The sequence below is a fragment of the Opisthocomus hoazin genome, chromosome 11 (assembly GCF_030867145.1).
Source record: "Opisthocomus hoazin isolate bOpiHoa1 chromosome 11, bOpiHoa1.hap1, whole genome shotgun sequence".
Classification (NCBI taxonomy): domain Eukaryota; kingdom Metazoa; phylum Chordata; class Aves; order Opisthocomiformes; family Opisthocomidae; genus Opisthocomus; species Opisthocomus hoazin.
Genome location: NC_134424.1, coordinates 10,411,101 through 10,438,253, shown reverse-complemented (window position 1 = coordinate 10,438,253; position 27,153 = coordinate 10,411,101). Strand labels below are relative to the sequence as shown.

Below are 27,153 nucleotides of genomic sequence, written 5' to 3'. Positions count from 1 at the left end.
CAGCAGCGTGGGCAGCAGGGTGAGGGAGGGGATTCTGTCCCTCTGCTCCACTCTGCTGAGACCCCACCTGGAGTCCTGTGTCCAGCTCTGGAGCCCTCAGCACAGGACAGACATGGACCTGTTGGAGCGGGGCCAAAGGAGGCCACAAAAATGATTTGAGGGCTGGAACACCTCTGCTGTAAGGAAACACTGAGAGAATTGGGGCTGCTGAGCCTGGAGAAGCAAAGGCTCCAGGGAGACCTTACAGCAGCCTTCTAGTACTTAAAGGGAGCCTATAGGAAAAATGGGGACAATCTTTTTAGTAGAGACAGTAGTGACAGGACGAGGGGTAATGGTTTTAAACTAAAACAGGGTAGGTTTAGGCTGGATATAAGGAAGAAATTCTTTACAATGAGGGTGGTGAAACACTGGAACGGGTTGCCCAGAGAGGTAGTGGAGGCCCCATCCCTGGAAACATTCAAGACCAGGTTGGACAGGGCTCTGAGCAACCTGATCTAGTTAGTGGTGTCCCTGCTCACTGCGGGGGGGTTGGACTAGATGACCTCTAGGGCTCCCTTCCAACCCAAAACTTTCTATGATTCTATGATTTCTATATCAAGCAGTCTCAAACATGCAAGTCCATACTCCAAAATCTTGTACCATATCTATGAATAGCTAGTGCTGTGACAACTATCTCAAAGGAAAATATGAAATGAATCAACAGATACTATGGACTAACTGACATTGTACTGGTACAGAGAGTCCCTTTGCATAAAGGCAGAGGTATATGGGTAGGGAAGACCATGGAACCTGAATTTCAGCAGTCTCTGTTGTAACTAAGTGTTTGGTCCTTATCTGAGACAGATTAGGTCTGCTTTCTAAATTAACTCTTCCTGTAAACGAGGTTCTTGCCATTAAATCTTAAAACTCAATGCCCATCTTGCAAAACGCAGAGGAGAAACCTGACAAGGCTGTATGTGTAAGACGCACCAACACTTTGGTCAACTGAATAAAATTTGAAAAACTTCTCTCTCAAAGACAAATATGTTGCTTTTTACACTTGATTTATGTAGAGAAAGATGGCCACAAAGGACTAGAAAAACTACAGCTACATTAAATTACAATTTAAATGACTAACCTATTATAGCTAAACACTTGTTAGACTGATGCTACTAGTGTGAACCTAGAGAAGCTGATCAAGGCAGTAAGATCAAAGAACTGTCTTTGCAACCACATTGTGCTTCACTGAATCCGGGAGCAGTACATTTTACTTTAAAAGTTCATTTTGTTCTAGTCATCTAATTTGTATTAACCAAACCTGACACGTCTAAATATTCTTATCAATTTCCTTATAATTCAACTTCTTAAAAATTAATAAGACTGCTATTCTCCTTATTTAATTGAGTTCCATTTGTCCAGTCTTAGAGATTTACACCATGTTTGAGTCTATTTAGTGAGAACTGAGAAAACTCATTGGAAATATAATGAAATCAACTAAATGTGTAATGTTGATGTATCTCAAACGTTTAAAACCAACTAATGTTTCTCTAACATCCTGCAAAATATTACTCTGTAAGCCAAGCTCTTATTTATACAATTACCCACTTGTATTAATACATCTTTTCTCATTTGAAACCCTCATTTACCAGTGTACCACAAACTTCCAATGCTGTGTTGATCATTCACTATGGAAGATTACTACAAGCGGCCTCTATTTGGGCCATATAGATCCCTGGAGGTAACGTGCACCTAACATTTTAGTGCATTTACTCTACAACAGTTTATACTGGGGCAACACAGCAGTGTTTACTCTTCTAACGTTGGATCTGCCTCTGAGAGTTGTGTTGTGTGCTTTACTTAAGCCACACTCATTGTTTGTTATTGTTTCACCTATAATAAAATAAGAACTATGTTGCTGAGATATAAATGGAGTATGAGGATTTCTAGTTTTACAGCAGCTCCTGCAAGTACCTTTATATAGTTGCTGAAATCTTATCCTGTGATTTCATACGTTCAGTAGTCTTTGGTGGAGTGTAACAAATACTCCTCTGCTTCTTATAACTGTATTCTGTCACGTAGCGCAGCTGTGTGTGATTTTGTACCAGGACAAATAAGGATACAAGTTATAAAATACGGAAGGATCACATACCAAGTGCTCAGAACTACTGCAGCTTTTTGCTGCTGTTCTGCTTCAGTCCCTTAAACAGTTAGGTATCAGTAATGAGACTTTATCATTGTAAGAAGCAATTATCTTCCATTACTCACACTGTAATGCAGTTGCTGACTGGTATATCTGGGTTTCATTCATTTTAGAACTATTTTTAAGCGCTGTATCACACACCTGCAGGTTGTCAGCCACTATTGTGACAAGCTGTACAGCCTACATGATTATCCAGGATTCTAGGAAGGAATATATATAATAGATTTGCTCTTTGTCCATGGTGGTACTACAGAACCTGCTGGAAGTCCATGTGTTTTCACTGCGTGTTTTATGTGATAAGTTCTAAAAAAGTTCGGTAATGATACCTTAAATTTCAAAGCTACTCCAAGAAATTTTAATATTCAAGGCCCCCCAAGTCTCAGAATTGATAGAAACTACATGGAGAAAATACTGTGGGTTTAGACTTACTGGTGGGAAACAAGAGGTCCAGGTTGCTGTATCATCACTGCTTGTACTTATGCTAACATTGCAGTTGTCTACCTGTGATGCGCTCAGCCCGTGTGCGATCGCAGTATCTCTTAATTCTTCATTTTGTTGTCTCTTCATGCTAGCCAGCATCTGAAGTTCAGATGAACTCAGTCTATTTGACTGGTAATTTTTCCAATCATACTCCTGTGAAACAAAATGGAAAAGTCAACAATATAGACAGGATCATGGACCAGAATATATGACTGAAACAGGTACCTTGGAGAATCACTTGGGGAATCTTCAACAAGCTACAATACTAAGAGAGAAACAAAATGTTTACTAGAAAAGATTAGTTAACGGGTTACTGTTCAACTATGAAGATCAAGCATATTTACACATAATTACAGGAAGGAAGAAGAACACAAACACTGTTACGGACTGCAGTTTGGATCCAGGGAGTCTGTGAAGCTGCTGCTACACTGCAATTGAAAACAGAAGATAAAAGCAGGCTTTCAGAAGTTCAAAAATCCAGCAGCTAAAATTGCTTAAGCATTAAATGCAAATCTTGAAATAAACTCAATCACAGAGTTATCGTAGTATCATAAACACCATCAACATAACATTTAGTTATTTGTCAAGCCCAGCATAAAATTTCTCTGGAAAGCTACACATCAGCACTAAATTTTAAAAGTTATTTTGGTAACCTGCTAGCATATACATTTTACAATAAACATCACTGTATTTTCATTTTTCTTTATACTCATCACTTGAACTGTTAATGTAACTCTAACTGTTATATCAAACTTGATCCACAGGCCAAAAGCAAAAAACATGTATTAACTATTTTGCAGTTTGTACTTATGCCTTACAGAAACCCTCATGATCAGATTGTTTAAGTTCACCCAACCTGCTGTGGCATCATCTTTGTGTAAAGAACTCCTTCTTTAAAAAAACTTTCCCTTTTTTAGAGGATCCACATACATTGCTGTTTCACAAAGGAACAGGTCTAACACTTGAGGCCTCCAGTTGTGGTTCTGAATGGAATTACAAAGCATTTCTGCTTGAAAAGTCAATCCAAGTAGTGACCAGGACTTCAGAGGCCTTAGATCACTGGCATGTGGCCAGCAGGCTGCAAGGCACTATGCAACAGTATCCCAAAGAAGGGGGCTTTTAGACCAGCAGTTTATCATGTTGCTGGCAGAAGGGGCAGTCTCGCAGTCTGTTTTGCTGTGGGGAGGCACAGGGTAACTGAAAACCTCAACAACACAAACAAGTTAGCAGGGCTAGGGATATGAACACTGCTAGCTTTCCCTGCTATGAAATCCAGTGTGTAATATTTCAATGTGCTTTCGGGGGTACAAAACTTACCTTACCACCAGAAGACACACTGAAGTATTACACTGGAATTATTACTACAACCTCCTCCACTTTCGTACTATGTATACAAGGCACATATCTAAGTCTTCTATGTGGATTGTAATCATGAATCGGTCACACCTGAGACAGGAAAACTTGAACTGCAGCTTTATTTTAGTAAGAGAAATCGTACAGCAACGTTCAATACCTTCAGGCTATGACATCACACAAACACAACATTTGCTTTTAAAAACACTCATGAGTATATGTGAGTGACTAATAAAATATTACATAGGTTCAATTATTCAGCTCCACAGAGGTATGATGTATACTGCCCACAAAAGATGTTATACATTAGACATTAATTTCCTTATTTTAAGGAAACCATGCAAAAAGATACACATACAACCTAGATTTTAATATATATTGCTTAGTATTTCACATGCAAAGTGCTCACTTTCACTAGAAAGAGTATATGATAACACTGCTGAAAAAGGAAGTTATTTTCAGTGACACATAGTACTTTTTTCTGTTTTAGGCAGTCCCATATACCTTAGAAAAATTGTATTTTCTTGGAATTAGAAAAGCATTCTTGTCTGTCTGATCCTCTTTCCTGCCAGCTTTTTTATTCCTTTGGATCAGAGCAAAGCCAGATAACGAATGATACTACCTTACTTATTTCCCCTCTGGAAGTTTAATTGGGGATATGCTCATAGATTCATTCACAATGCTGAAGCCCAAGTATAGGATATGCAATACAATGCACACTGAAATAGAATTTTGGATCAAGGACAGATGGAGAAACCTTTCTTTTTAATAACAGACATAATGGCATTATGCAATGAACAGAACCTTGAATTCAGCTCAAGCTCTAGAATATTTTACTATGCGTTTGCAAAAATAGTTTTAGAATAAAAACATGTACCGTATTTTTATTTCCTCATGGGTGCCGTAAAAGAAATCAACAGTTATTATCTCAATAGCATGTAAAATAATACCTGCTATTTTAATTCTAGTTAAGAAATTGTCATTCAGTAAAGATTGCTGTCCAACATTAAGTTTCTGGGAGTAGCAACTCTATCACATATTTCTGACGTTTTATTCTGACTGCCACGATATTAGATTTCACTTAAAACCATCTATTGCAAATAGCCAGTCAAAAAGAAAATTAGCACTGAAATAACAAAGTAAACCACCTTTGATGGGAAGTGTGCCTCCAAGCTGACAATCAGCAGGCAAATAAATCACATAAAACAGGATTTATGACTGAAGGGCGCTTGCATGGAAACAGCTGCTTGTGCACGTACGCAAATCTTTGTGAAAGAGACAACTAATTCTAAAGCCTATTGCAAACATTTTTGATTTTTTACTACGTATCTCAAATTCTTAAGTTGAATAACTTTTGTGGTCTATGATTTGCAAAGATTTTTCCTACAGAATCACCTCAAGCCCTCAGAGACTACTTTTTGGCATAGATAAATGTAGTGTGCCATTGTGTACAAGGTATAAGACAACAGAAGCTGTTGGCACAGCTGCCACCCCTTTTTTACCTCCGGCTTTTGTGGTCCAAGCTTCATTCCTGAATAGTGTGATTATTACTAGTAATTTTAATCCTAAAATAATACATAATTTTTTCTCTAGACCCTTACTGAACATAAGTTATTGGCTCAGTTACTACTAGTTATTCCTTCACTTCGTACAAAGCTTGCTATGTTACACCTGGAAAGTCTGCTTTGCTCTGATGTATTAGTATTCTACCAGATCTACAACTGCTATAACTTTTATTTATCTAACTGAAGATGCTGATTTCCTGTTAATTTTCCTATATAGAAGCCTTCTGCATTTATTTGATTATTATAAGAGAAGCTTTGGTTTATCTTTCTTACCTCATACACGAAGTAATAGGCATGCAGTCATTAAAATGACAGCACAAACTAGCGCTATGCAGAATAAAAGCTCTAAGCATTGAAATAACATTTTTCTCACTCTGTTTTTTTTTTAACAAAGGCAAAACATTGCCAAACCCTGCTTGCCTCTTCCTTTACAGATTTTTGCACAGATTTTTGGAATTTTTACAAAATAGCCCAAAGCATTTTTTATTTTTTTCCCCCAGCTTATTTCAAATTGTCATTCTGTTTTCTTTTCTTATAATGATCTCACTCTAAAAACACCATACTCAGAAAGGAGAATAGATGCCATGACAATTTTTTGTCTTTAATATCCTGTGCAATAAACTCTGTGTAACAAAGGAGAAATAGTTTGGACTATTTATTCTGTAGCTTCAGCTGACTACTAAAAAAAATCCTCTTCACAAATTTTGTATTGTCTTAGCTGATTTTTAAAGACAGAATTTGAAAATTGAATATGAGATTAAGTTCACTTTGTAATTTAGGAGAAACTTTTGATGTAAGAAGTAATTTTGCAATAGTCACAAATTTGTCTAAAATTAATATTTCATTTAGTAATTAAAAGCTTATCTTCTCTTTTTGCACATTCTTCCCCTATGATAAAGTATTTTTATTAAGTGCTTAAAACTTTTGCTAGATTGACAAAACCTGTTGTTTAAAGGATTTTTTTAATATATAATGACATTTGCATTCTGCTAGGTTCAAATGATTTATTCAGAATTGTTTGAATGTAGTTATACATGTGGAAAACTTTAATTACCAGCTATCTACATGCTTGCAATATTACCCAGAGGGCTGTACTTCTCTCTTAATTAAAAAGATTTGAACTTAATAATAGAGAACTCTATTAAAACATGAATAAAACATTGCAAGCAACCAGGTCCTTAAAGTGTGTTAAGGAGTTAGCAAATCGATTGCAGGAAGAGTTGGTTAAGCGTTTTTTTTTTTTCCTTACCAGTCCTCTGCATGAGCAGATTAGAAGAGACGACTACTCTGTAAACTCTCACTCAAATACCCTGTCATACAAAACTATCCTTTCATACATAATTCTTAAAACAATGAACAGTGTTTCAAAATGGAAATAAAATAATTACATGCCCACAGCCAACAAAAAAATTCCAGTGCTGTCTCACTGTTGTTAACAATATTATATGTCAGCACTTCTTTTCTTGAAACTTGTGAGGACCTAGAATATTAGTGTCTTCCTGCAAAACTGCTCCAACGGATACAAGTTTACATATGTACATGGTCAGAAAAAAGCCACAATCAAATAGGTTATTATATTTATTTTAAAATTATTGGAAATATTCTTAATAAGAATTAATAAAAACATATATTTTACTTTATTCTGTAAGTGCTAGGTGAACACACTTTCTAATATAAACAACCACTGTTTAAAAGACAGTCAGTGGCACTCAGATTTGGCTTCAAATTTTGACCACGGTCTAGTACAAAAAGAGTTATCAAAGAACTCTAAGGAAAGGCTTCTGAATGGGAAAATTTTATTACTTGATCAAACCAAGTATGAGAGCTAAATCTGCCAGACACTTTCATCACAAAGTCTGTCACTCCTGAGTTTCTATACATTGATAATAGGCTTTGTCCTTGAAAAAATACTTACAAGCAACAAACTGCAAGTGCAATACATTTACAGCTTCAAGTGGAGTATGGTAATACCTCCATTGTCTAAGTTAGTAATCAACTATTTATCGAGGAGAGGAAAAGTAATAGCTCTTTTCCTTCATCTTTCAAAACAAAGTATCACAAAAAAGTTGTAAAATATACCTTACACTTTAAAAACTTAATTGCAATCCACCTGGGTAGTCTGTATTTAGTTATGTTCTACAGGACAAAGTTGATCATTGCATTAAGCACTGATAACATCATTTAGGAAAGTAATCAACATATTTCATTTGGTATGGACAAATAGATTACAGTTATGATTAGTAATAAACATAGTTGAATTTTAAGTGGAACAATTTTCCAAAACTGAAAAGAATCAGGAAACAAGGGAGAAATACATTTAATCACCGAAATGTGAATAGCTACTGGAAACTAGAAATGTTGCACATAATCCCAGAATTACAAAAAGAAAACAAATAATCCCATACATAAAACTAAGAGAGAAAATGAATGTAAAATGTAAATAAATGCTATTATACACTTACAGACGGATACACGGATATTAACACATCTAAAAGAAAGGCAGATAATCAGTATCAACTCAGTTCTTCCTGTCAATAAAAATTACAGAAACATTATTTTACTTCTTCCCAAATACAAACGAACACATGCATTGCATTCTTCCACATTTTCTGCATCACTAGTGGCAATTCCAATGTCTTTTCCAGTTAATAAATACATAGAACATATGCTCTGTCCCTGACACTGGCTGCGATGATGGGTCCTGGCCACAGTCTGGTCGCGCGGCTGGGGGTGCCACCCCCTCAGTGCCTGAGCCTAGTGAATTGCAGAATCATAGGTTGGAAAAGACCTTTAAGACCATCAAGTCCAACCATCCACCCAACACCCCCCTGCCTGCTCAACCATGTCCCCAAGGACCACATCCAAACGGTTTCTGAACCCCTCCAGGGATGGGGACTCCACCACTGCCCTGGGCAGCCTGGGCCAACGCCTGACCACTCTTGCAGGAAAGACATTTTTCCTAATATCCAATCTGAACCTCCGCTGACGCAACTTGAAGCCATTGCCTCTCGTCCCATCGCTGGTTACTGGGGAAAAGAGACCAATCCCCGCCTCACTACACCCTCCTGTCAGGGAGCTGTAGAGAGTGAGAAGGTCTCCCCTCAGCCTCCTCTTCTCCAGACTGAGCAGCCCCATCTCCCTCAGCCGCTCCTCAGCAGACTTGCTCTCCAGACCCCTCCCCAGCCTCGCTGCCCTTCTCTGGACACGCTCCAGCCCCTCAATGTCCTTCTTGAAGTGAGGGGCCCAAAACTGAACACAGCACTCCAGGTGTAGCCTCACCAGTGCCCAGTACAGGGGCACGATCCCCTCCCTAATCCTGCTGGCCACACCATTCCTGATCCAAGCCAGAATGCCCTTGGCCTTCTTGGCCACCTGGGCACACTGCTGGCTCATGTTCAGCCGGCTGTCGACCAGCACGCCCAGGTCCTTTTCTGCTGGGCAGCTCTCCAACCACTCCTCCCCAAGTCTGGAGCGTTGCGTGGGGTTGTTGTGACCCAAGGGCAGGACCCGGCACTTGGCCTTGTGGAACCTCATACAGTTGGCCTCGGCCCATTGATCCACCCTGTCCAGATCCCTCTGCAGAGCCTTTCTACCCTCGAGCAGATCGACACTCCCACCCAGCTTGGTGTCATCTGCAAATTGACTGAGGGAGCACTTGATCCCCTCATCCAGATCATTGATAAAGACGTTAAACAAGACCAGACCCAAAACTGAGCCCTGGGGAACACCACTCATGACCAGCTGTTAGCTGGATTTAAATCCATTCACCACCACTCTCTGCGCTCGGCCATTCAGCCAGTTCTTTATCTAGCAAAGAGTACACTCATCCAAACCATGGGCAGCTTGTTTCTCCAGTGAGGATGGGCTGGCACCCGGCACTGCTGGCACCCACCAAACTGGGGCTGGGGGTGGCCGGTAGCACAGTGGGTGTGCTGGTGTCCAGAGGGACCTGGGTGGGCTGGATGCTTGCTCTGTCCTTGCACTGTTTTTTTCCCCTAGCTATCTACGACTGACCACTGCTGGACAGAAGATGCTGACTATGTAAGTCTTTGGTCTCGTAGGGTATCAGCTGATGTCTGAAAAAAAGATCTCTGAAGCCTGAGGAAGAAGTTTGGCCTCTTCCACTCTCAGATGCTCAGGAATAAATCTAATTTGAAATCATAATACATTTAGAGAAGAAGTCACACGTTAGAAGACATGGATCTGCAGTAATTCTAAGCCCAAAAGAATTCTATCCAAGAACATGGAACAGTAACATACTGCCTTGTTTGCAATTTACAGAACACATTTGATTTTTAAGCTCCAGTTACTGATTTAAAGCATAATTCAAAGCACATCATTATAAGCTGAAAAGACAATAATTAACTATTAGGAAATATTTAAGAACATAATTTGCTTCAGACAAACTTGTTCTTTGAATGATTGCATGCTTCTGTAAGAAGATTCCAGGAAGAAAAAACTAGGAATAAAACAACATTTGGTGAACGTAACAATTCCTTTAGTAGCCTGACAGTTTAGCCCATGACACAGTCTTACTGCTAGACCTCAGTCACATTATTTATTTTATTATTTTTCAGGGCTGTTGCAGAGAGACAAGGAAGTACGCAGATTAACACTCTTTCTACAGTCACTTGTTAATATATCAATTGAAAGTCTGTCAATTTTCTTTGTAATCTCAGCCCAAAACTACTTTTTAACTCACATATTTCCAAAATGTGAGTTACTCAATGACACCTCTTTTTATCTATAAATTGCTGTGATTTCTGTTTTGAGTGTGCCACAAGAAATTATGAAATCAACTTTCAACAGTCTGAGCTCAGTAAACACTGTTGTGATGAAACCAGAATATATCTGGATAAAAGACGTATTATTCTTCACTTCATGTAAATGGGTATATCTAATATAGCTTCTCTATACAATCTAATGATTTAATTTCAAAGTAACAATCACTTACACAAGTCTGTGGCATCAGACATGAATTTTCTCTTGAGATATTCTTTTTACTGATGGATCTTTTTAACTGTCCAGAAACTCCTTCACATCTTTCATTTTTTTCAGATCCATTTGGAATTACTTTAAAGAATTCAGATTTACTTCCAGTTGGAGAAAGAGAAAGGGTAGGCTTTAAGCTTCTCTGAGAGCTAATAGAATCTGTTTTTCTCGTAGTGGAACTCTGTAGTTCTGATATGATGGTCTCTTCAAGGTTATGTGTGCTGTGTCCCTTATTCTTCCAGTATTCACTTCTCCATGACATCCTCTTTAATGGGATCTGTTTAAAAACTGCTGGATCAGATGTTCCTTGCCTGCTGTGGCTGATCTCAATGTTCTCAGTACCCTGGATGAGTTCACTGTTGTCATCCTAAATGTCGGAAACAAAGCAAGAGTGATTCCCTCTCATCACCACCCAATACAGTTTTACCTTAACATTTCAAAACGCAATCACTGCTGCCTAATTCTAAATTTGCAAGGACTCTGAAAACCAGTTTCTCTTCCTGGCAATTACACTGAACATATTCTTATATTTCAAGCAGTGAAAAGTAGAAAGAGGAGGAAAGGGAGGGAGGCAAGGTTACACTTTTCTGTCAGCCCAAATTTAGAATACTGGTAACCTCCCAAACCTGTGTTACATGATAATCATAATTTCAGTAAAATTTATTACAACTGTAAACCGAAAGTAAGCAAAACCTTCACAAGAATTACGTCTTTCCATTGAATAATTAATATTCTATATTTTCACATCGCTTCTTCAACTTCAGTGTAGATGGAATAACTCCTGCCGAGACCACCTTGCTCACTTCTGGTAATATAACTGAATATCATACTCAGTCTATTTAAATACATTTAAGAATTTTGGAGGTTTGCTTGTTAATCTTATACTTGTGCTTCCAACAATGTCTTTGAAAAATACCCCAATAACCAAGTGTATGATGTTCACTCACACCCCATTAACTGTAATTTTAAAATTCATTATTAACTTTAATTCATAAAAAACCCAAGTAAAATTTTTGGACTTTTTACAAGTTGTGATATTTAAACAAAGGTATGCAAAATCATCTTTTTTTTTCTTTTAAATTAAAACTAAGTTTTACTTCTATTTTCCAGGAGAAAGGCAAGTTATGCTCACACACAATTATTTAAATTGTAGGTTGAGATATCTATCTCATTTGATATAGTTCAAGAACGTGTACATATCCATGTGTTATACACAAACACAAGGTATTTGAATTTCAAGGAAAGCTGTAATACAATGATCATGAGAAACAATACTAGTGTGAAAGCCTGTAACAATGAAGCTTATTTCAGCATGTAAGATTAACATATATTTTTAAAAAGCATTGCAAGATTCGGCACAACTTAGTCAAATATTTTGTGATATAGATAAACTGGGAAACATTAGGGTTGGGCTAAAGAATTTTAGCAATTTTTCAAAGACACCTGAAACTGTGCTACACAGATATTAAGTTAGCAGTCTTATGTTCAGCTATCACGGCTTTTCCAGGATCCTCTTTCATGTATTTTCAGGGCTGAAATAAAACTGGTTTTTAGTTAATTTCAGTAATGCAAAGTGAAGCAATCTGAATATTGCATGTGTATCCAGACTATCAGTATAAAGCTGACTTCAAGAAGCAACACAGAGTGTATCTGTACAAGGAAGAAGATGAATATGGGCAAAATATGACTGCTAAGTAATTTGTTGGTTCAGTGACTTCTTTCACGTGAAAGAAAGGCTTAACTATGAATTGGTAATGTAGCAGTTAGACTGAGAAAAACTCTTCATAATTTGTTAGCATGCTGTAATTTGTTTAATGTAATTATCTTCTAGCTTTGTAAGTTTAATACACCTCCAGCTGCAGTGCCGATACTGTTCAATGCAGTTTGCATCCAAAGATAACGAATGAAACAAAGGCTATTCCCTAGCACACCTCTGGCACATAGTCAAAGGAGAGTTTTTAGTTTATATAATACCTTAAATCTTTGTAAAGAAGACAGGAATCTTCTAACAGCCTCTCTTGCATCGAGCCTCTAGAATGGCCATTAACGTTGTGCCCCAATGTTCTTGTGCTGTAAAAGCAGAACTACACGGCTACTGCTTTCTCTTTGTGTGCTTGGCACTGGATCTCTGGGGTTGGGTGATGGCATGGAAGGTTAGCTGTCTTCTTCAATAAAGGCTTAAGCACCAAAGTTTAATGATTAATTTGGTTTTTGATTAATTTATATAAATTTGTGTTGCGTTACAGTTCATCAGTTTGGTACGCACTGTATTTTGAAAGACACCTTATTTTCACTCTTCCTAGCACAGCCTTTACTGTTTGGTACTTCTTCAGAAATTTTCATTTGCCATTTTTACACTGCTCTGGAGACATATCTTTATGAATGACTTTAACACCCAATCCCTCCAAAAAAAAGCAATCAAATTGGAAACTACTGAGTAAATGATAGTGCTGGAATCCTTCTATAATTTTTATGTGAAATATTATGGAAATATTTTCTTAACCTAGCTTCTACAGTAACTTCTCTGGCTTTTCTTGAGCATAACAGACAAAGAAATTCTTTGAAACTCAAACTGTTCTTCATCTTCAGAATGGTATCCCATATAGCACTGCTCATGAACTAATAGCTTGACTAAAACCGATTTGATTCTGAAATTCTGGAACCTTGTTTGAAATAATATGGGTTAACAAATAATACACTGCCTCACATAACGGGACACCCTTCCGCCCCTCAACTACAGAAGAAAAACTGGCACAATTTTGATTTCTTGTAATTAGCATCAGCAATTTTTCTCAGAAATATAGATCAGTATTTCTGTGAAGTTCAGTCCATTTTGCTATTACGTAACTTGGTTGCATTTTAGTCTCTGCTATGAGCAACAGATTAGAATGTTAAGAAACAGATTTTATTATTACAAATGAAGTACACTAGAATATTCATAAAGATAGAAACTTCTGGCAGTCACGACATAATGCACAAACAATTTGGTGAATTTCTATATAGTATCATAATACTTCTGTTAAAAAACATTTGTTTTATTAGTTTTATTGCTGAAAGAGTTCCACATTGCAAAAGAATGATGCTGACACAGCTCAGACAGGATATAAAGCAGAAATATCAATCATCAAGTGACATTAAAAAGCTGAAATTTCTTAATTCACTTTTGACAGTGTTGGTGAGCAGAACAGTCCCTGTTTACAGTTTTAAAAGCCACAATGAAGCCTTACTTACTGCACTCCCGCTCAATCATAATGGGTTTACATCTCACTCAAATCTATGAAGCAGGCTTTCCTAAAATTTTTTTTGTTGTTAATGATGTACTATACTCACATCTCTGTGTTAGCATACGGGCTGACAGAGTTAGGTTTCTTGTGTCCACTCGTTACAGAGGGTATACCTGCATTTTCACTCCTGTATCCAGTTAAACACAGCAAACTGACAAAGACAAATCTACCTGAAGGTATATGGGGAAAAGATGATTTATCCTCTCTGTCTAGCTTGAAGACAGAATCTCATTCTAGGAGTTTTAGGATGAAGACTGCTTTATCAAGAATTACATGTACAAAGTGGCCTACCTCTTCACCGCTGTCAGTTCCTTGAAAGTTATCTTCAATTTGGGTTTTCCCATGTACTCTGTTACTGTCTTGCTTCAAATCCAAAGGGAAAATGCAACATTCTGGTGACATATTTGGAGACTTCCCATGAGAAGCTGATTGAGGTTGTGATGCAAATGGGAAAATCTCTTTATTATTCACTTGGTGATCAACCGTTTCATTGCTGTGATGTTCAACAGAGGCATTTTGAGGTGACTTTAAATTATGACAGGCTGAATTTTCAGTAGGTACGAACTGCTCACTCCTATCCAACTGAATCATCTCAGCGAAACTTTCCGGAAACACCCATTCATCTGAAACATACAATGTTTATTTTAATGCCAAATATGTAAATTGTATTTCACCTTGATCACACTTTTTCTCTGGAAGTTGTACAGCAATGTAAGTTTTTCTAATACAGAAACATCCCGCTTATCAGATTTATACAGTTGGAAGAGTGATGAAGATGCAACGACAAAGATCAGGCTGCTTTCTAAGCGAGGCAACATTAATAAAAATATTTCTAGATCACAGCTAAAAAAATCCGCAGGTCATGATATATGACATGCAAGCCTGCAATTTGCAAATCTGAAACTATTTAGCTGTTAAGATTTGAAACTGTTCAACTGAATTTCATTCTAGGAAAACATAATTTTATTAAATTTGGCTATTAATCTTTTTCTATAAGCACAGAAACGTGGAATCATTTAGGTTGGAAAAGACCTTCAAGATCATCGAGTCCAATCATGAACCTAACACTGCTAACTCCACCACAAAACCACGTCCCTACATGCCACATCTACAGACATTTTTTGTGGCTGACGTCTAAAAAATAATAATCGCACATAGTTGATGGAACGTTCATAATATTTCAATCTGCTCCTTCTTTATTTCTGAAATTCTACACTTGCTTTTATGTCTAAAACTTGTGGTTTAAATCTCAATTTCAGACTACAGCTCTGATGAAAAATAGCGTGACATGAAAAATGTATGAAGATATCTGTTTCACCAAGTTTCCCTGAATACAGGCAGTACTAATCTGCCAATTATAAAACAAACAATAAACTACAGAAATAGATTTAGAGATTGAGTGCACCAGATAAACATGAAAACGCCATTTTTATACTCTCATTGTTAACTTATATTTTACTGTTTGGAATGATGGTATAGAAAAAAATGTCAATTTGATTGATTAAAACCAATCTCAAACAGCATCTGAGAAAAGGAGAATTGCTCAAGTATGCAATACTCCCTTATCTTCATTAAAGGTAGTGTGGTGTGGATTATTCACTAGATCTTGAAACTTTCTGGCTCCATAAAACAAAGTTACTATCAACCATATTAAAAAAGACTCAATAAAAAATACTAAAAATATAATAATAAAGTAGCACTGCAATAATAAAATGCTTGCTGTCACAGAAGACAGTATGTTTACTATGGTATTCTACTCTTTTTATTTTTTTTTAGAGATAATTATTACTTCAAGCAGATTCAGCAGCTCTGGGGGGGAAAAAAGTAAATCTGAACCACTGTAAGTGAAGGCAAAAGAAAGAAGAATCGGAATGCCAGGAGGAACAGCTGTCTTCTTACCGAGTTGCTGTGATTTTTCCAGTTTACTGGAGACAGCTAGTGGAGCTACTAAATTGCAGTTCATATCCTAAACAGTAGTTTGTACTAGGAACCAGTGAAAAGTAGGGACTTAACGCATCTTGTACATTCATGGCTTGCACCAAATTCTTCCAGAAGAGACTATTTTTCAGTCTCCACATGAAGACTAGCTAGAGTTAGAAACCTCAAGGCTTTTCAAATAAACTCTTTTTATATTAGATACTCATGCTGGTTTAAAACAATCTAGTAGATCATTGTCTATTGTACATAAAGTCTATTTTGTAATTATACAGAAATCTCACCTTGCCTTTTATTAGGATTATTTATTTTACAAATATTTTGGACTAGTTTCTTCAAGAGCCTGACGAAATGAGTGAGACTATTCAAAGGTTTTAAGAACCACCCTTAATTTGTGTAAACCAAATGATCTTTTGTTCTGATCAGTAACAACAAGTTTTTCCAAAGGAGGATACTAGAGCAGAATCCTCCTGTCTTTGATCACTCAAGATTGCGTCACACTCCTCTGATCACATATTTTTCTTAGTCAGGCAATTGGAATTACGTGTTAAAGGTTCTACGCAAATAAAACAACTGAAACTATAAGAAAACCCACTAATTTTCTGTCTGCAGTTTTCCAGTATTAATCACGAACTCGTTTCACAGTTTTTGTGCTTTCATTGTATTTTAATATCTATATAATCTGCATTTTTGAAGTAATCATTTCCCCTATGAAAATGAAATAAAAGATGGATCTTCTCATTAATTTTTCACATGAAGCTGAATGTGAATCCACATTAGGATGCTTGAGAGCAAAGACTAAGGAATTTTTTTTTCCAACTGATTTTGTGACCTAACATGATTAAAAAACTATCTTGCACTAAATCAGTATTTTAAAGTACCCAATTATTTGTCGAATAGGAATTTGGCCCACCAAGCCTGAAACTGTGTGAATGTCTTTGGCCCTGGAGATGCTGCCCCATCTGCAACTCCAGATAGTGCTATGTAGAAATGCCACAAAAATGTTACTTATCCCTAAACTTCTACTGGCTGCACAACTCTCTTGTACGTAAAGAGATCTCTTCCCCAGCTATTCTGGACACAAAGTCTGAAATGCTCTTAACTCTTTTTTTCTAAGGTAATGATATTGAAATTTTCAACTTGCTGCATTTTCTAAAAAAAAAAAAATATCTTGAAAACTTACCTAGATAAGAAAATTTTTGGATTTTTTAAAGTTTTTCCTATCTCAGCACTCTGCCGTCTTCCGACCAGTCTGGCACCCACCCTTCCACAGTCTAGACATGTTTTACTAGGTTTTAATGACAGTGGCTTGACTAAGACCAAGATGTATAACATACTTCTACAGTATTCAGAAAGCCTTTTACCCCATCATGAAATTAAATTTGACACGTATCATGCTGGTCTTTGCAGTTTTTAAATATGCACTAATAGCTCAGATCACTATAACGAGCCCTCTGTGGTATGGTTATACATTTAGTGTACAACTTACTTCATGAGAATCTGCTAATTTTTATGCACAAAGGACTGTGAATGAGTAGAGAGGGAGTGGCTTAATTTTTATTATGGTCTACTGACTTAATAACAACCAACTTCCCTAGCTACAGTCTCACCTGTTCTGTTCTCATTCTACAATGACTTCTATTGTAGTTGTTGCTGTTTAATTTGCAGAGGTCATTGCAGATAAAATTTTATAATGAATTCTGAAGCAAAAAAAGGTGTAAACCACTTCTTTTTGTGATTTGAAGTAAATTTCGGATTAAGTATCAAATTACATAAAAGAAATCTTAAGTTAACAGTTTTAGTCAAGTGCTTGGAGAAGGCAGTTAAAAGCTCAAACTCCTGACACAGACATCCAAAAACTTCTTATATATCACTCACCAATGCGAGTAAGGTAATGTCTTCACCCAGATCAAAAGTACTTCAGAAATATAAAGAACTACTTTACAAGGTTTAGCATCTGTATAATATTTAGCCTGAATATTCTGTCTTTTTAGTCCAACCTTCTCTGTAAAGAACATTAGTTTCCAGAGATGTTGGGTTAGTAATAAGTTAAATGCAAATATTAGTTTCTATACCACAGTACTTACTCTTAATGAATATGCAGAGGGAAGACGGAAAAGTCTGTAATGCTTTAAGATGATATTTTACACTGGCTACGGAGTTCAGCAACTTCTGTAACCCGTAGTCATTGTAGCATTGTATTAACAGTCTACAAGCGAAAGATATGGGGCGTTTTGGACCAGACAAAATCCCAGTATCTCTCCACCACAAACTATACTGGAATTTCTTCTTTAACTCAGCATTTCCACGTCAATTGTAATGAAAAATTTGGAGTATCTTCTTAGCAAAATATGCAAATTACTATGTAATCACAACATAGCAGCAAACAAGATAAATGCAAGAATGATCACCTAAACATCTAATTAGTTCTTCTACAAAGTCAGACTTATGCTAAAGCTTCTAATTGCAGCCTAACATTTTAATGAAGGTTTCAGCATTGCATAAATAAGATTTGCAAACTATTAACAATACTCACTCATTTTATTTTTTCCCTTGCTTAAAAACAGTTTACCTTTGTAAACGTACTGCACACCTGCTACAAAAGACATGCTGATTTGACTTCTATAATAAATCTAAAAGATATTATTATAAATAGCAGCGACTAACCTGTAAGGTAATAAGAGCAACCACTTACGAATGCTCCCCTCCCCCCATGAAATTTAAATTAATATTTCCTCATGCTAATGGCAGAACAAGTGTAGCACTGTCCTAAGATCACCATAGGATATGCTTGCACAAGGCTCAAGAATTCTAAATGCTTGGTGATAAGAAAAGAGTAGTGCATGACAGATTCTTGTTGATAAAACTTGTTTTGAGAGCAGTATAAATGTGGAGCCAGAAACCACGCTTCTGAATTTACAGTAGGGCATTTAGTCATGCCAGTCTACTGTCCTAAGTTTTGCCTTTTCATATGACTTATATTTACATAAAGTAGCAAGTGTTAACTTGTTTTTCTGAAATTCTAGTACTAGATAGAGGCCCTGGCATTCTAGATGAAGAACAAGACAGTGATTCCTGTCTCAGAACTCTCAAAATTCAGGAAAACAGAAAATTCAGGTAAAAAGAAAATGGAAGTAATTTAAAAATTCTGCAGAAGGCTCTACTTGCCTTAGCATCTTGCATCCATTTCAAACTATAAAACCCATAACAGCAATTATGCATTACTGACATTGTCATAGTATGTAATTGCTTCTAAACATCCCAAAGATTAAGCAAAATGGAAATAACTCACAATGTGAAGGAAAATCTCTTAGGTCAATTTTGAGCAGATTTGAGTAGTCTGCCCACTTTATAAGTTGGCTGCTATGCCTTTTAGCAGAAAGTAACACTAGTTTTTCATAGAAACAAGTGCTATTTTTGCCACAATAATGTACTTTCCAGACACACACAAACCAAGCTGATTGACATAGTATGACAAAAAATATCCACACTTTTTGGCAGATAGGTGTGAAAGGGAAACAAACATACACTGAGGTGTCTTCATGTGAATAAGCAAATAAAAAACAAAATTCACCACTGAACTTTAAAAGCAAAACTAAAAAACCCTGATATTACGTGGGTACCATAATTAATATCCTAAACTCTTATCTGGGACAAGTAATATTTCTCATGCATTTGATGTTTTGAGTCTTTAGCGTTAAATTTAATAGGGATTTAAAGAATAAATTATTTTTAGTTTTTTCCTTTTAATCATAAGAGCATGGAATTTTTCTTTTTTTTTTTTATTCACTCATTGCTCTGGTACTCCGCTTAATCCCACAAATCTTTATCAACACTCAAAAGCAATTCTGTTGCAGGGTGTTTGATTTCCATAATCCCCCCATAACACAGGCATTTGTATTTTATGTGAACTGCTTCTGGGTCCTTTGATACTCACAACAGATAGTCCCCCATGACACACAACTGAGATGTAAAGTAATATAAAATGAGCACCATACCACTGGTTATCTCCCATGTGGTTTTGGCTGCATTTTTTAGAGATAATCTTCTATGACTCTTGTTGTCTACAGACGGTCCTTGTGGTGAGGCGAACGGAAAATTTGCTCTTCCACTCTCAGAGGTTTTCTGAGTCTGAACTGCAGGGTCTGAAATACAACCCAGAAGCTTATGAAATGCCTGTGAACACTCATATTGTGTGCTTTTCTCACTCAAGGCATGGGAAAGTAGCATACGGAACATTGTCCTGGGATAGAAACATCTTCCAAATAGCATGGGAATCTTGAAGGGCAGCGGGAATATGACAGTCACAAGAAAGTAAAAACTTAAGACTAGGTATGGAAGAAGGGCAAATCATAGAAGTTATAAAAGAAAAGGCTTGCCAAAGTCTGGAAAATAATCATAAACCACTGCAGCTGCCCAGTTATATACACAGCATGAGGGACAGCGGAATAAGTGTATAACCTGTGGCTGCTGCCAGCAGGTGGTGATCCCTGGCTCGAACACTTACAATACCTGCAGAGAGAATGAGCATTTATTCAAGCTCATACAGCAAAATAAGCTGCGATTTAATATAAATGTCTTCAGTAATTAACAAGGTAGATAAAGGATTAGAAAACCAGAGAATTAAGTCTTACATTCTCAAGTCAGAATCATGCAAAAATTTTGGCCGTTTGTAAACTCTTTACATATTCTTTTCTTCATGTTCTTACCATCTTGACATACATCCTTAGGTGTTTGGTGAACATTTCTTTTGCCTCCTTGATCGAAGGAATCATCGTACCGTGAGAATGATAGCTCCAATCTCTCAATGTCTTGCACGGATTCAGTTTCCTTTCCTGAACTTTGAAGTCGGCATGATCTATTACTTTTGCTGCCCCAGGTCTTTGTTACCTTGAAAGACATTATTTTTTCAATGAAAGATAAAAACGTAACAGCTTTCAAACTACTCAAAGGTTAACACACATTTTGCATTAGGATTATTTTTCAACTAAATGTTCCCCAATATTTTTTTTAATATTATATTTTTGGGAAACTTTATGGTAGGTACAGTTCTGCGTGATATCTTCAGTCTTCACAGTCTACTAGCAGGCAGGGGTTTTTTCAATGAATGAAAGGAAAACAAGGCAAATACAAGGAGAAAAAAAAATTAAAATTCATTATGTGGCTAAATAGACAGTGAAACTTGTGGCTATTCTAGACCTCAGAAGGAGTCCTTTCTTCTTCGGACAGAGGAATCTCATTTTACATCTTAGCTTTCAACTGAGTTCCTACAGAAGAGTCTACTTGCTTTGGCTGAATCCTTTATTCATAGTGTTAAACAAAGAATTTTAGTCCTGATCAGATTCTTAAAACCCACATACCGTTTGCTGGCAGGGTGAGACCAGCTGTTTTCCCTGGCATTGTAATTGACAGCATCACATGAGCTACCATATGGCAGACTATCATTCACAGAGAACACACCAAAATGCAGAGTTTCTGCTCTGCATCACATTTGTCATCATAAGGAAAAAATAGTTACACAAACACACAAAAACTTCACCAGTGCAGAACAAAAAATTCAGAAAAATAAGATTGATAAGAAATCACAGAGTAATTTCAGTAGGAAGAGACCTGTGTAGGCCTAACGCTGAAATTAGATCAGCCTGTTCCAGTCAAGTTTTGCTATCTTTGAAACTGTTGAAATTCCGCAATCTGCCTGCGACCCTGTTCCAGTACTGAACCACTCTACTGTCACAGCCAGTCAGAGCTGCCCCGCAATTTGGGCCTGCTGCCTCTTGTCCTTTCACTGTGCACCTCTTAGATGAATTTCGGCCTGTCTCCTCTACAATCCTGCATTAGTTGAAAAAAGCAACTAGATTCTCCCTTAGCCTTCTCTTTTGCGAGCTGAACAAACCCATGTCATGTGCTGTAGCCACCCAAGCACTTTACTTGCCCTCCACTGGATGTTACGGTGTCTCTGGCACTGGGGGTCCATGACTGAATGCAGTACTCCAGACACCACCTCACATCAGTTCTGGAAGAAACCTTCCATGTGACTCCTCTGCTTGTCCACCTCTTCTTTTGTAGAAGCGGCAGCAATTTCATTGTAATTTAAGCCTTCTTACCTCTCCACGTATCCTTGTACTGACTCTTCTGTTTGAAGATGGAGGTGGCCCAAGGATCTTTGATCCAAATGCAATATGCGATACATCCCGAGTTTTACAGCTGAATATATTACCTTGTCCTCTATTAACCAAGCTACCTAAGTTAAGACAAATAATAGTTTTTTTTTAAAAAATGACGGTACTTAGAAAGAATACTACTTTTTTCAAATCAACTGAAAAGAATTATGAAAACTAAACAAACATGAAAATTATGTTCCTTTATAGTACAATCCCTAGAAATATGTAGGAATAGCAAATGCACATTTTATAGAGTGTGTCAACATACAAGCAAGAAACTTTTGGTGTATCATATAGACATATTTCTAACCTCCTCCCATTAAAGACTTAATTAAAAAGGTTACTTATATGGAAAAAAAATTGTTTTGCATGATTTCTTTAGAACGTCAATGAAAATCTAGTTTGTGACAGGAAGAAAAAACAACTCTAATAACTAACAGAATAAATAAATAATAACACAAGAAAACTGAGGCAAGACTGTCAAGGCATCACTCACAGCTCAGAGAACTATTTATGTATAGCTTGCTTTTTGAAATTACTGAATCTACTGTATTACCAGGGCTGAGCCTTAATATCGCAAACATACTCTATTCCTGTAAAATGTTCTACACCATTCATTTTTTCTTTTTTAACAGTTTAAAGTGTAGCCATATTTTTATAATTCTTTTCAAGCACAGAAAATGCCAACCAGTCTGCAATACAAACAAAAAGTAAACATGGAATGCAGCTGAGAGAAATTTAAAAGGGAAAAACAATAAAACGGTTATATATTAATTTTATCAGCAGGGTTGCAGGACTGCATGTAATATCTGTTTTCCTCTTTTTTGATTCTCCAAGCTTGTCAGTGAATTCTCCTTTCCACAGCTGATAAAAAGGGTATTTTCACATTAATTTATAGTTAAAATTTACAATTTCTGAAAATCTTTTTCTTGCTGCAACTTCAGTGTGAAATTGCACCTCACGTTTGGACCTGATACCTTCATAAAGTAATAAAGTAGAAACAAAACATTTTGCTGATTCTCGTAAGCATTTTTCACAGAATTATTTTATCTTAATTGAAGATCAATTTTATTTCCACTGTCACCAAGGAAATGAAAAAAGATCATGCATTATCCACCAAATATCATAATTTACTGTACTAATAAGCACAAAAGAAGCCATTTTCTGCCATTGCTGCCTTCCTTTTTTCCTGATGTGACATTTGGTTGCTGCTAACAGCTGCCATTTCATTAGATGATGCCATTAGATGACCTGTCTTGGTTTAACATCAATTTCTTTAATTGTTGACTACCTTGGGATGTTGTTAGCTCCAATTATAAAAGCTGATTTGCATTAAAATCTCTGTTTATGAACACATTAATTGACTGCAATTAATTACCTACATTTACACATAACAGTGTGTTGATGGAATAATGAAATAATATGTGTAATTAAAAGTGGATGAGACTAAAAACAATTTGGGCTTTTGACTATCACATAAAGTTTAGCAGATAAAAAGAACATTTTCCAACTGAAATGTACTTAAACATAGCAAAACTTCCATTTTCAAGAAGGCCAACTTCTGAAATTTGAAAAGTATGTCTGGAAGAACACCTGCTATGTTCATAAACTGGGATTAAAAATAAAGATTAAACCTTAAACTGAAGGCATATAATTTTCATGCAGGTCAGAGGGATGCTATCATTAATTATTTTATTCTATATACCTACAGGCTACATCTCTTTGTAGTCCAGATGGTAAAACCTGAGTCCTTTTAAATAAACATTCATTTTTCTTTTTAGATATATCATTCACACTTCTGTGCTCATTTAAGTTTTACAGTCTCTCATATTTTGACAAGCCAGCCAAGAAACATTGATTTTTGAATACAGTCACTGAGAAAATGAACTCCAGAGTTTCCTCTGCTAGTTCAAGAGCAAACTTATAATCAAACTTTGTGACAGAGCTTTGGCTTGACTACCTGTAGGGCAATAATACTGTAAAAATATTATTTGCCCCTTAATATTACAAAAACGGTACTTGCATGTAAGAAAAGCTGAATGTAATTTCAATAAGTAAATGTATGAACTGTCTTATTCTAAGCAAAAATTTTAAACCCCTCCTATTCATTTCAGCTGCTGTGGTAGGAAGACTGCCATTACTAATGAGGTATATCAAGAGAGAGCAAAAGTTAACAACTTGAAAAAGCATCAGTGTGGTAGCTTAGTGCAGCTGGTAAAATCTTTATGAGTTGTTTTTTTCATATTCCATTAAAAGCAGAAGAAATTTAAAAAATATTTCTTAAACCTTTCATATTATCAAGGTTGTTCTCAAAGAAATACTTTCAAAGTTAATTTTTCTTTACAGTTTCATGAGATGCTACGCCTTAAATACTATTGTTGGCTGTAACAGTCTTGCCTTTTACAGTATTAAACCTCAGTATTACACTGAAGTTTATTACTTTAAGGTATTAGACTTCATTCGCTGTAATTTATCTCATTCCTTTGGGCAATACTTTGCACATGTATTTCCAAAGCATTTAAACAGAATGGTGGAAATAATTATTCAATGAATTCAAACACTATAGATGAGAATCCTCAAGACTGAGAAAGTACTAAAAACAGTGGAATAAAAATGTATCTTCCTTACAGCACCACTTCTAACATTGCCTACATGGATGCAGATGTATTGGAAATGGATTCTTTCTCTAATTTGCTTGTTCAGATCCACTTCTAAGCTACTTCAGACCTACTTCCTTCTCAAAAGATGTTTTACTACCCTGTTTTATTATGACAAATCCATGACTCACAAAAGGTGGTACAGAATAAGGGGAAAATAGACATTGCTATTATTATGTGGGCCAAATTAAATGCTCCATCTTGTCTCTTGTACAGAAGCCAATAATAACATAACAAAAGAGTAGAGGAAAGCGGGTGCCTACGGAGAGAGATTTCACCTGTGTATTTTTCTAAGCTCTAGCAGTAAGAAGTTTACGTACTTCTTAAGTTTAAGCTGAAAATAACAACCAATTCAACATTTTAAAAGGGGTGAAATTATCAGTTCTCCATGAAGGACATGAATCAGGGTATACAAAATATTCTCATTTTAAAATCCATCAGAACTCTCTTTTTTAAGAAGTACTTGCACATACTCCAGGATATTTACTGTTGCAAATGGATCTACAAACTTAAAAAAAGACTAGACTAGTTATGTGCAAATAGATTTACAATAACAGTAATATCCTGGAAATAGGGAAAGTATATTTTTGACATCTTTACAATTCTAATCCATGAAATGTGCTACCAGTGAAAAATATGGGGTTTTTCCTACATTGATTTACTTCCTCATTGGAAATGCAGCTGATGTCTTCAAAACTCAACAACTGATTTTAAAAAAACCACTTTGTTCAACCAGAAACCCCCCCTCCATCAATAACTGAAAATTTTATTTCATTCTTTACATACTTACCTTAAGTTATATTTTAAAGACCACTACTGTTTATGAGTAATTTGAAAACTACAGAGTTCCATTATTGAACACAACCTATGTCTCTTATTCTATTACTGTTATTTAGTGTCAATCTAGCTCATTACAAAATTGTTTTAAATTATTTTGAATCAAAAAATTAGGGACTGTAATGACATTTGCCTTAGTGAAATCGTGCTACTGACTTTACTGCAAGTAGAAAGCAATATGCAGTTTTAAAGTAAAATAGAAGGTTTAGGAAAAAGCAGTCCATTGTCTGACCTGAGTCTATTTAAGCAATTTTACATTCGAATCTTGGTATTTGCTTCTACAGTTCAGTTTCCACTGATTCTTGGCTTACAAATCTTACGCAGACAGACATGCCCACTTCAACATAAAAACACAGGAAGTGCTGTTGTAGAACAGGCCAATAATCTGTTTAACATTCAGTTTCAAACAATGGCCAAACCCAAATGCTTCAGAAATGGCACAAGACAATTTCATCAGGAAATTATGAAATAATCTGACTTCAATTCTTAGAGTAAGCTTGCAAAAACCTAGAAGTACAAGATTAAATTTTCCCTTCACACGTTTACTGCTGCTAAATAAAACAACATGGGCATTACTCTTACCCATATAAATGGCCAACTGATTTTGAAATCATACAAATTTCTTTGCGAGCTTATTGTAGCAGTGGATTCCATATTTCAATCATGTTCTGCGTAACCTAGTATTTTCTTTTATCAGTTTTTAATTTTCAAGTGCATCACCAGATCAAATGATGTCTTGGTTTTGTGCCATGAGATAGGAAAAGCAGCTTTTATTGAACTTTCTTTGTATCACTCGTTACTTTATAAACTCCCTTAAGCAAATTTTTAATGTTTTCAGCATATCTTCACGTGAGAGTTTTTCATTCATGCTGCTTCTCTCTGAATCATTTTTCTGTCTGTAAAATCTTTTCTGAGACAATTTAACTGAAAATGTATAAAGCATTTCAGATAATAATGCAAAACTGATTTATTTAAAGGTTTGATACATTTTCCATTTCATATGAATTTGAACTTCCTGCTATCCAGTATCTTAGTTTCTTTAAAATGTAGCTACATATTAATCTGAGAATTCCACTGAGCTGTATCTGTGGTGATGATAATCTTCCTTCCTCGAGTCATTTAATTTTGACACTTTAAAGCTTAACTGTAGTTAACATTTCTCCCCAATGCGCAATCCTTTGCATTTATCAGATCTAGACTTTACTTGGTATCGTTACACATTTAGCTATACAGCGGTCGCCAGCTCACAATTTTTCAACACAGTGGCCACAAGAAATAAAAGCAGTAAACCGAAGCTTTGTTCAGCAAAATATGGTGTTTCCTGCATGTTACCTGCTCTGTAGTGTTTTTCATGAAAAAATGCATAAGGGATTGCTGCCCATCTTACAAGTTTAAAACTTTTTGAAGTCCCCCTCTTTACTACTCTAGTAACTATCACATGAAAAATCAGCTCTCACATTATTCACTTCTCTTTTGAGATTATTCATGACTATAATAAGCAATGCGGAGCCTGGAACAAAAAAATTCTGAGGCCTCCTGCTCTTAGCTTTCACCTAAAACTGTTTATCCAAGTCAATAGTTTGTATCTTGGCACATGACTTCCTAGCTTCTTTAATAAATCTCTTCTATGCAATGCTTTCAAAGTCTAAATTACATGTTTTATTATCTTCTAGTTTACAGAAACATTTAAATAACTCCAAGACACCAATA

The 27,153-nt window shown here is 36.2% G+C and overlaps 1 protein-coding gene across 3 annotated transcripts in view; it reads right to left on the bottom strand.

Moving 5' to 3' along the window:
- The window catches only part of CFAP20DC (CFAP20 domain containing), a 92,078-nt gene that overhangs the window by 24,431 nt on the left and 40,494 nt on the right, over window positions 1–27,153 (bottom strand). For all 3 annotated transcript variants that reach the window (XM_075433050.1, XM_075433049.1, XM_075433051.1), the window contains 6 exons: window positions 21,893–22,029; window positions 20,498–20,678; window positions 19,787–19,933; window positions 14,145–14,476; window positions 10,532–10,936; window positions 2,609–2,812 (listed from right to left, as the gene is read on the bottom strand). In XM_075433050.1, the coding sequence (XP_075289165.1) occupies window positions 2,609–2,812; window positions 10,532–10,936; window positions 14,145–14,476; window positions 19,787–19,933; window positions 20,498–20,678; window positions 21,893–22,029 (1,406 nt within the window). The remainder of the gene's footprint in view (window positions 1–2,608; window positions 2,813–10,531; window positions 10,937–14,144; window positions 14,477–19,786; window positions 19,934–20,497; window positions 20,679–21,892; window positions 22,030–27,153) is intronic.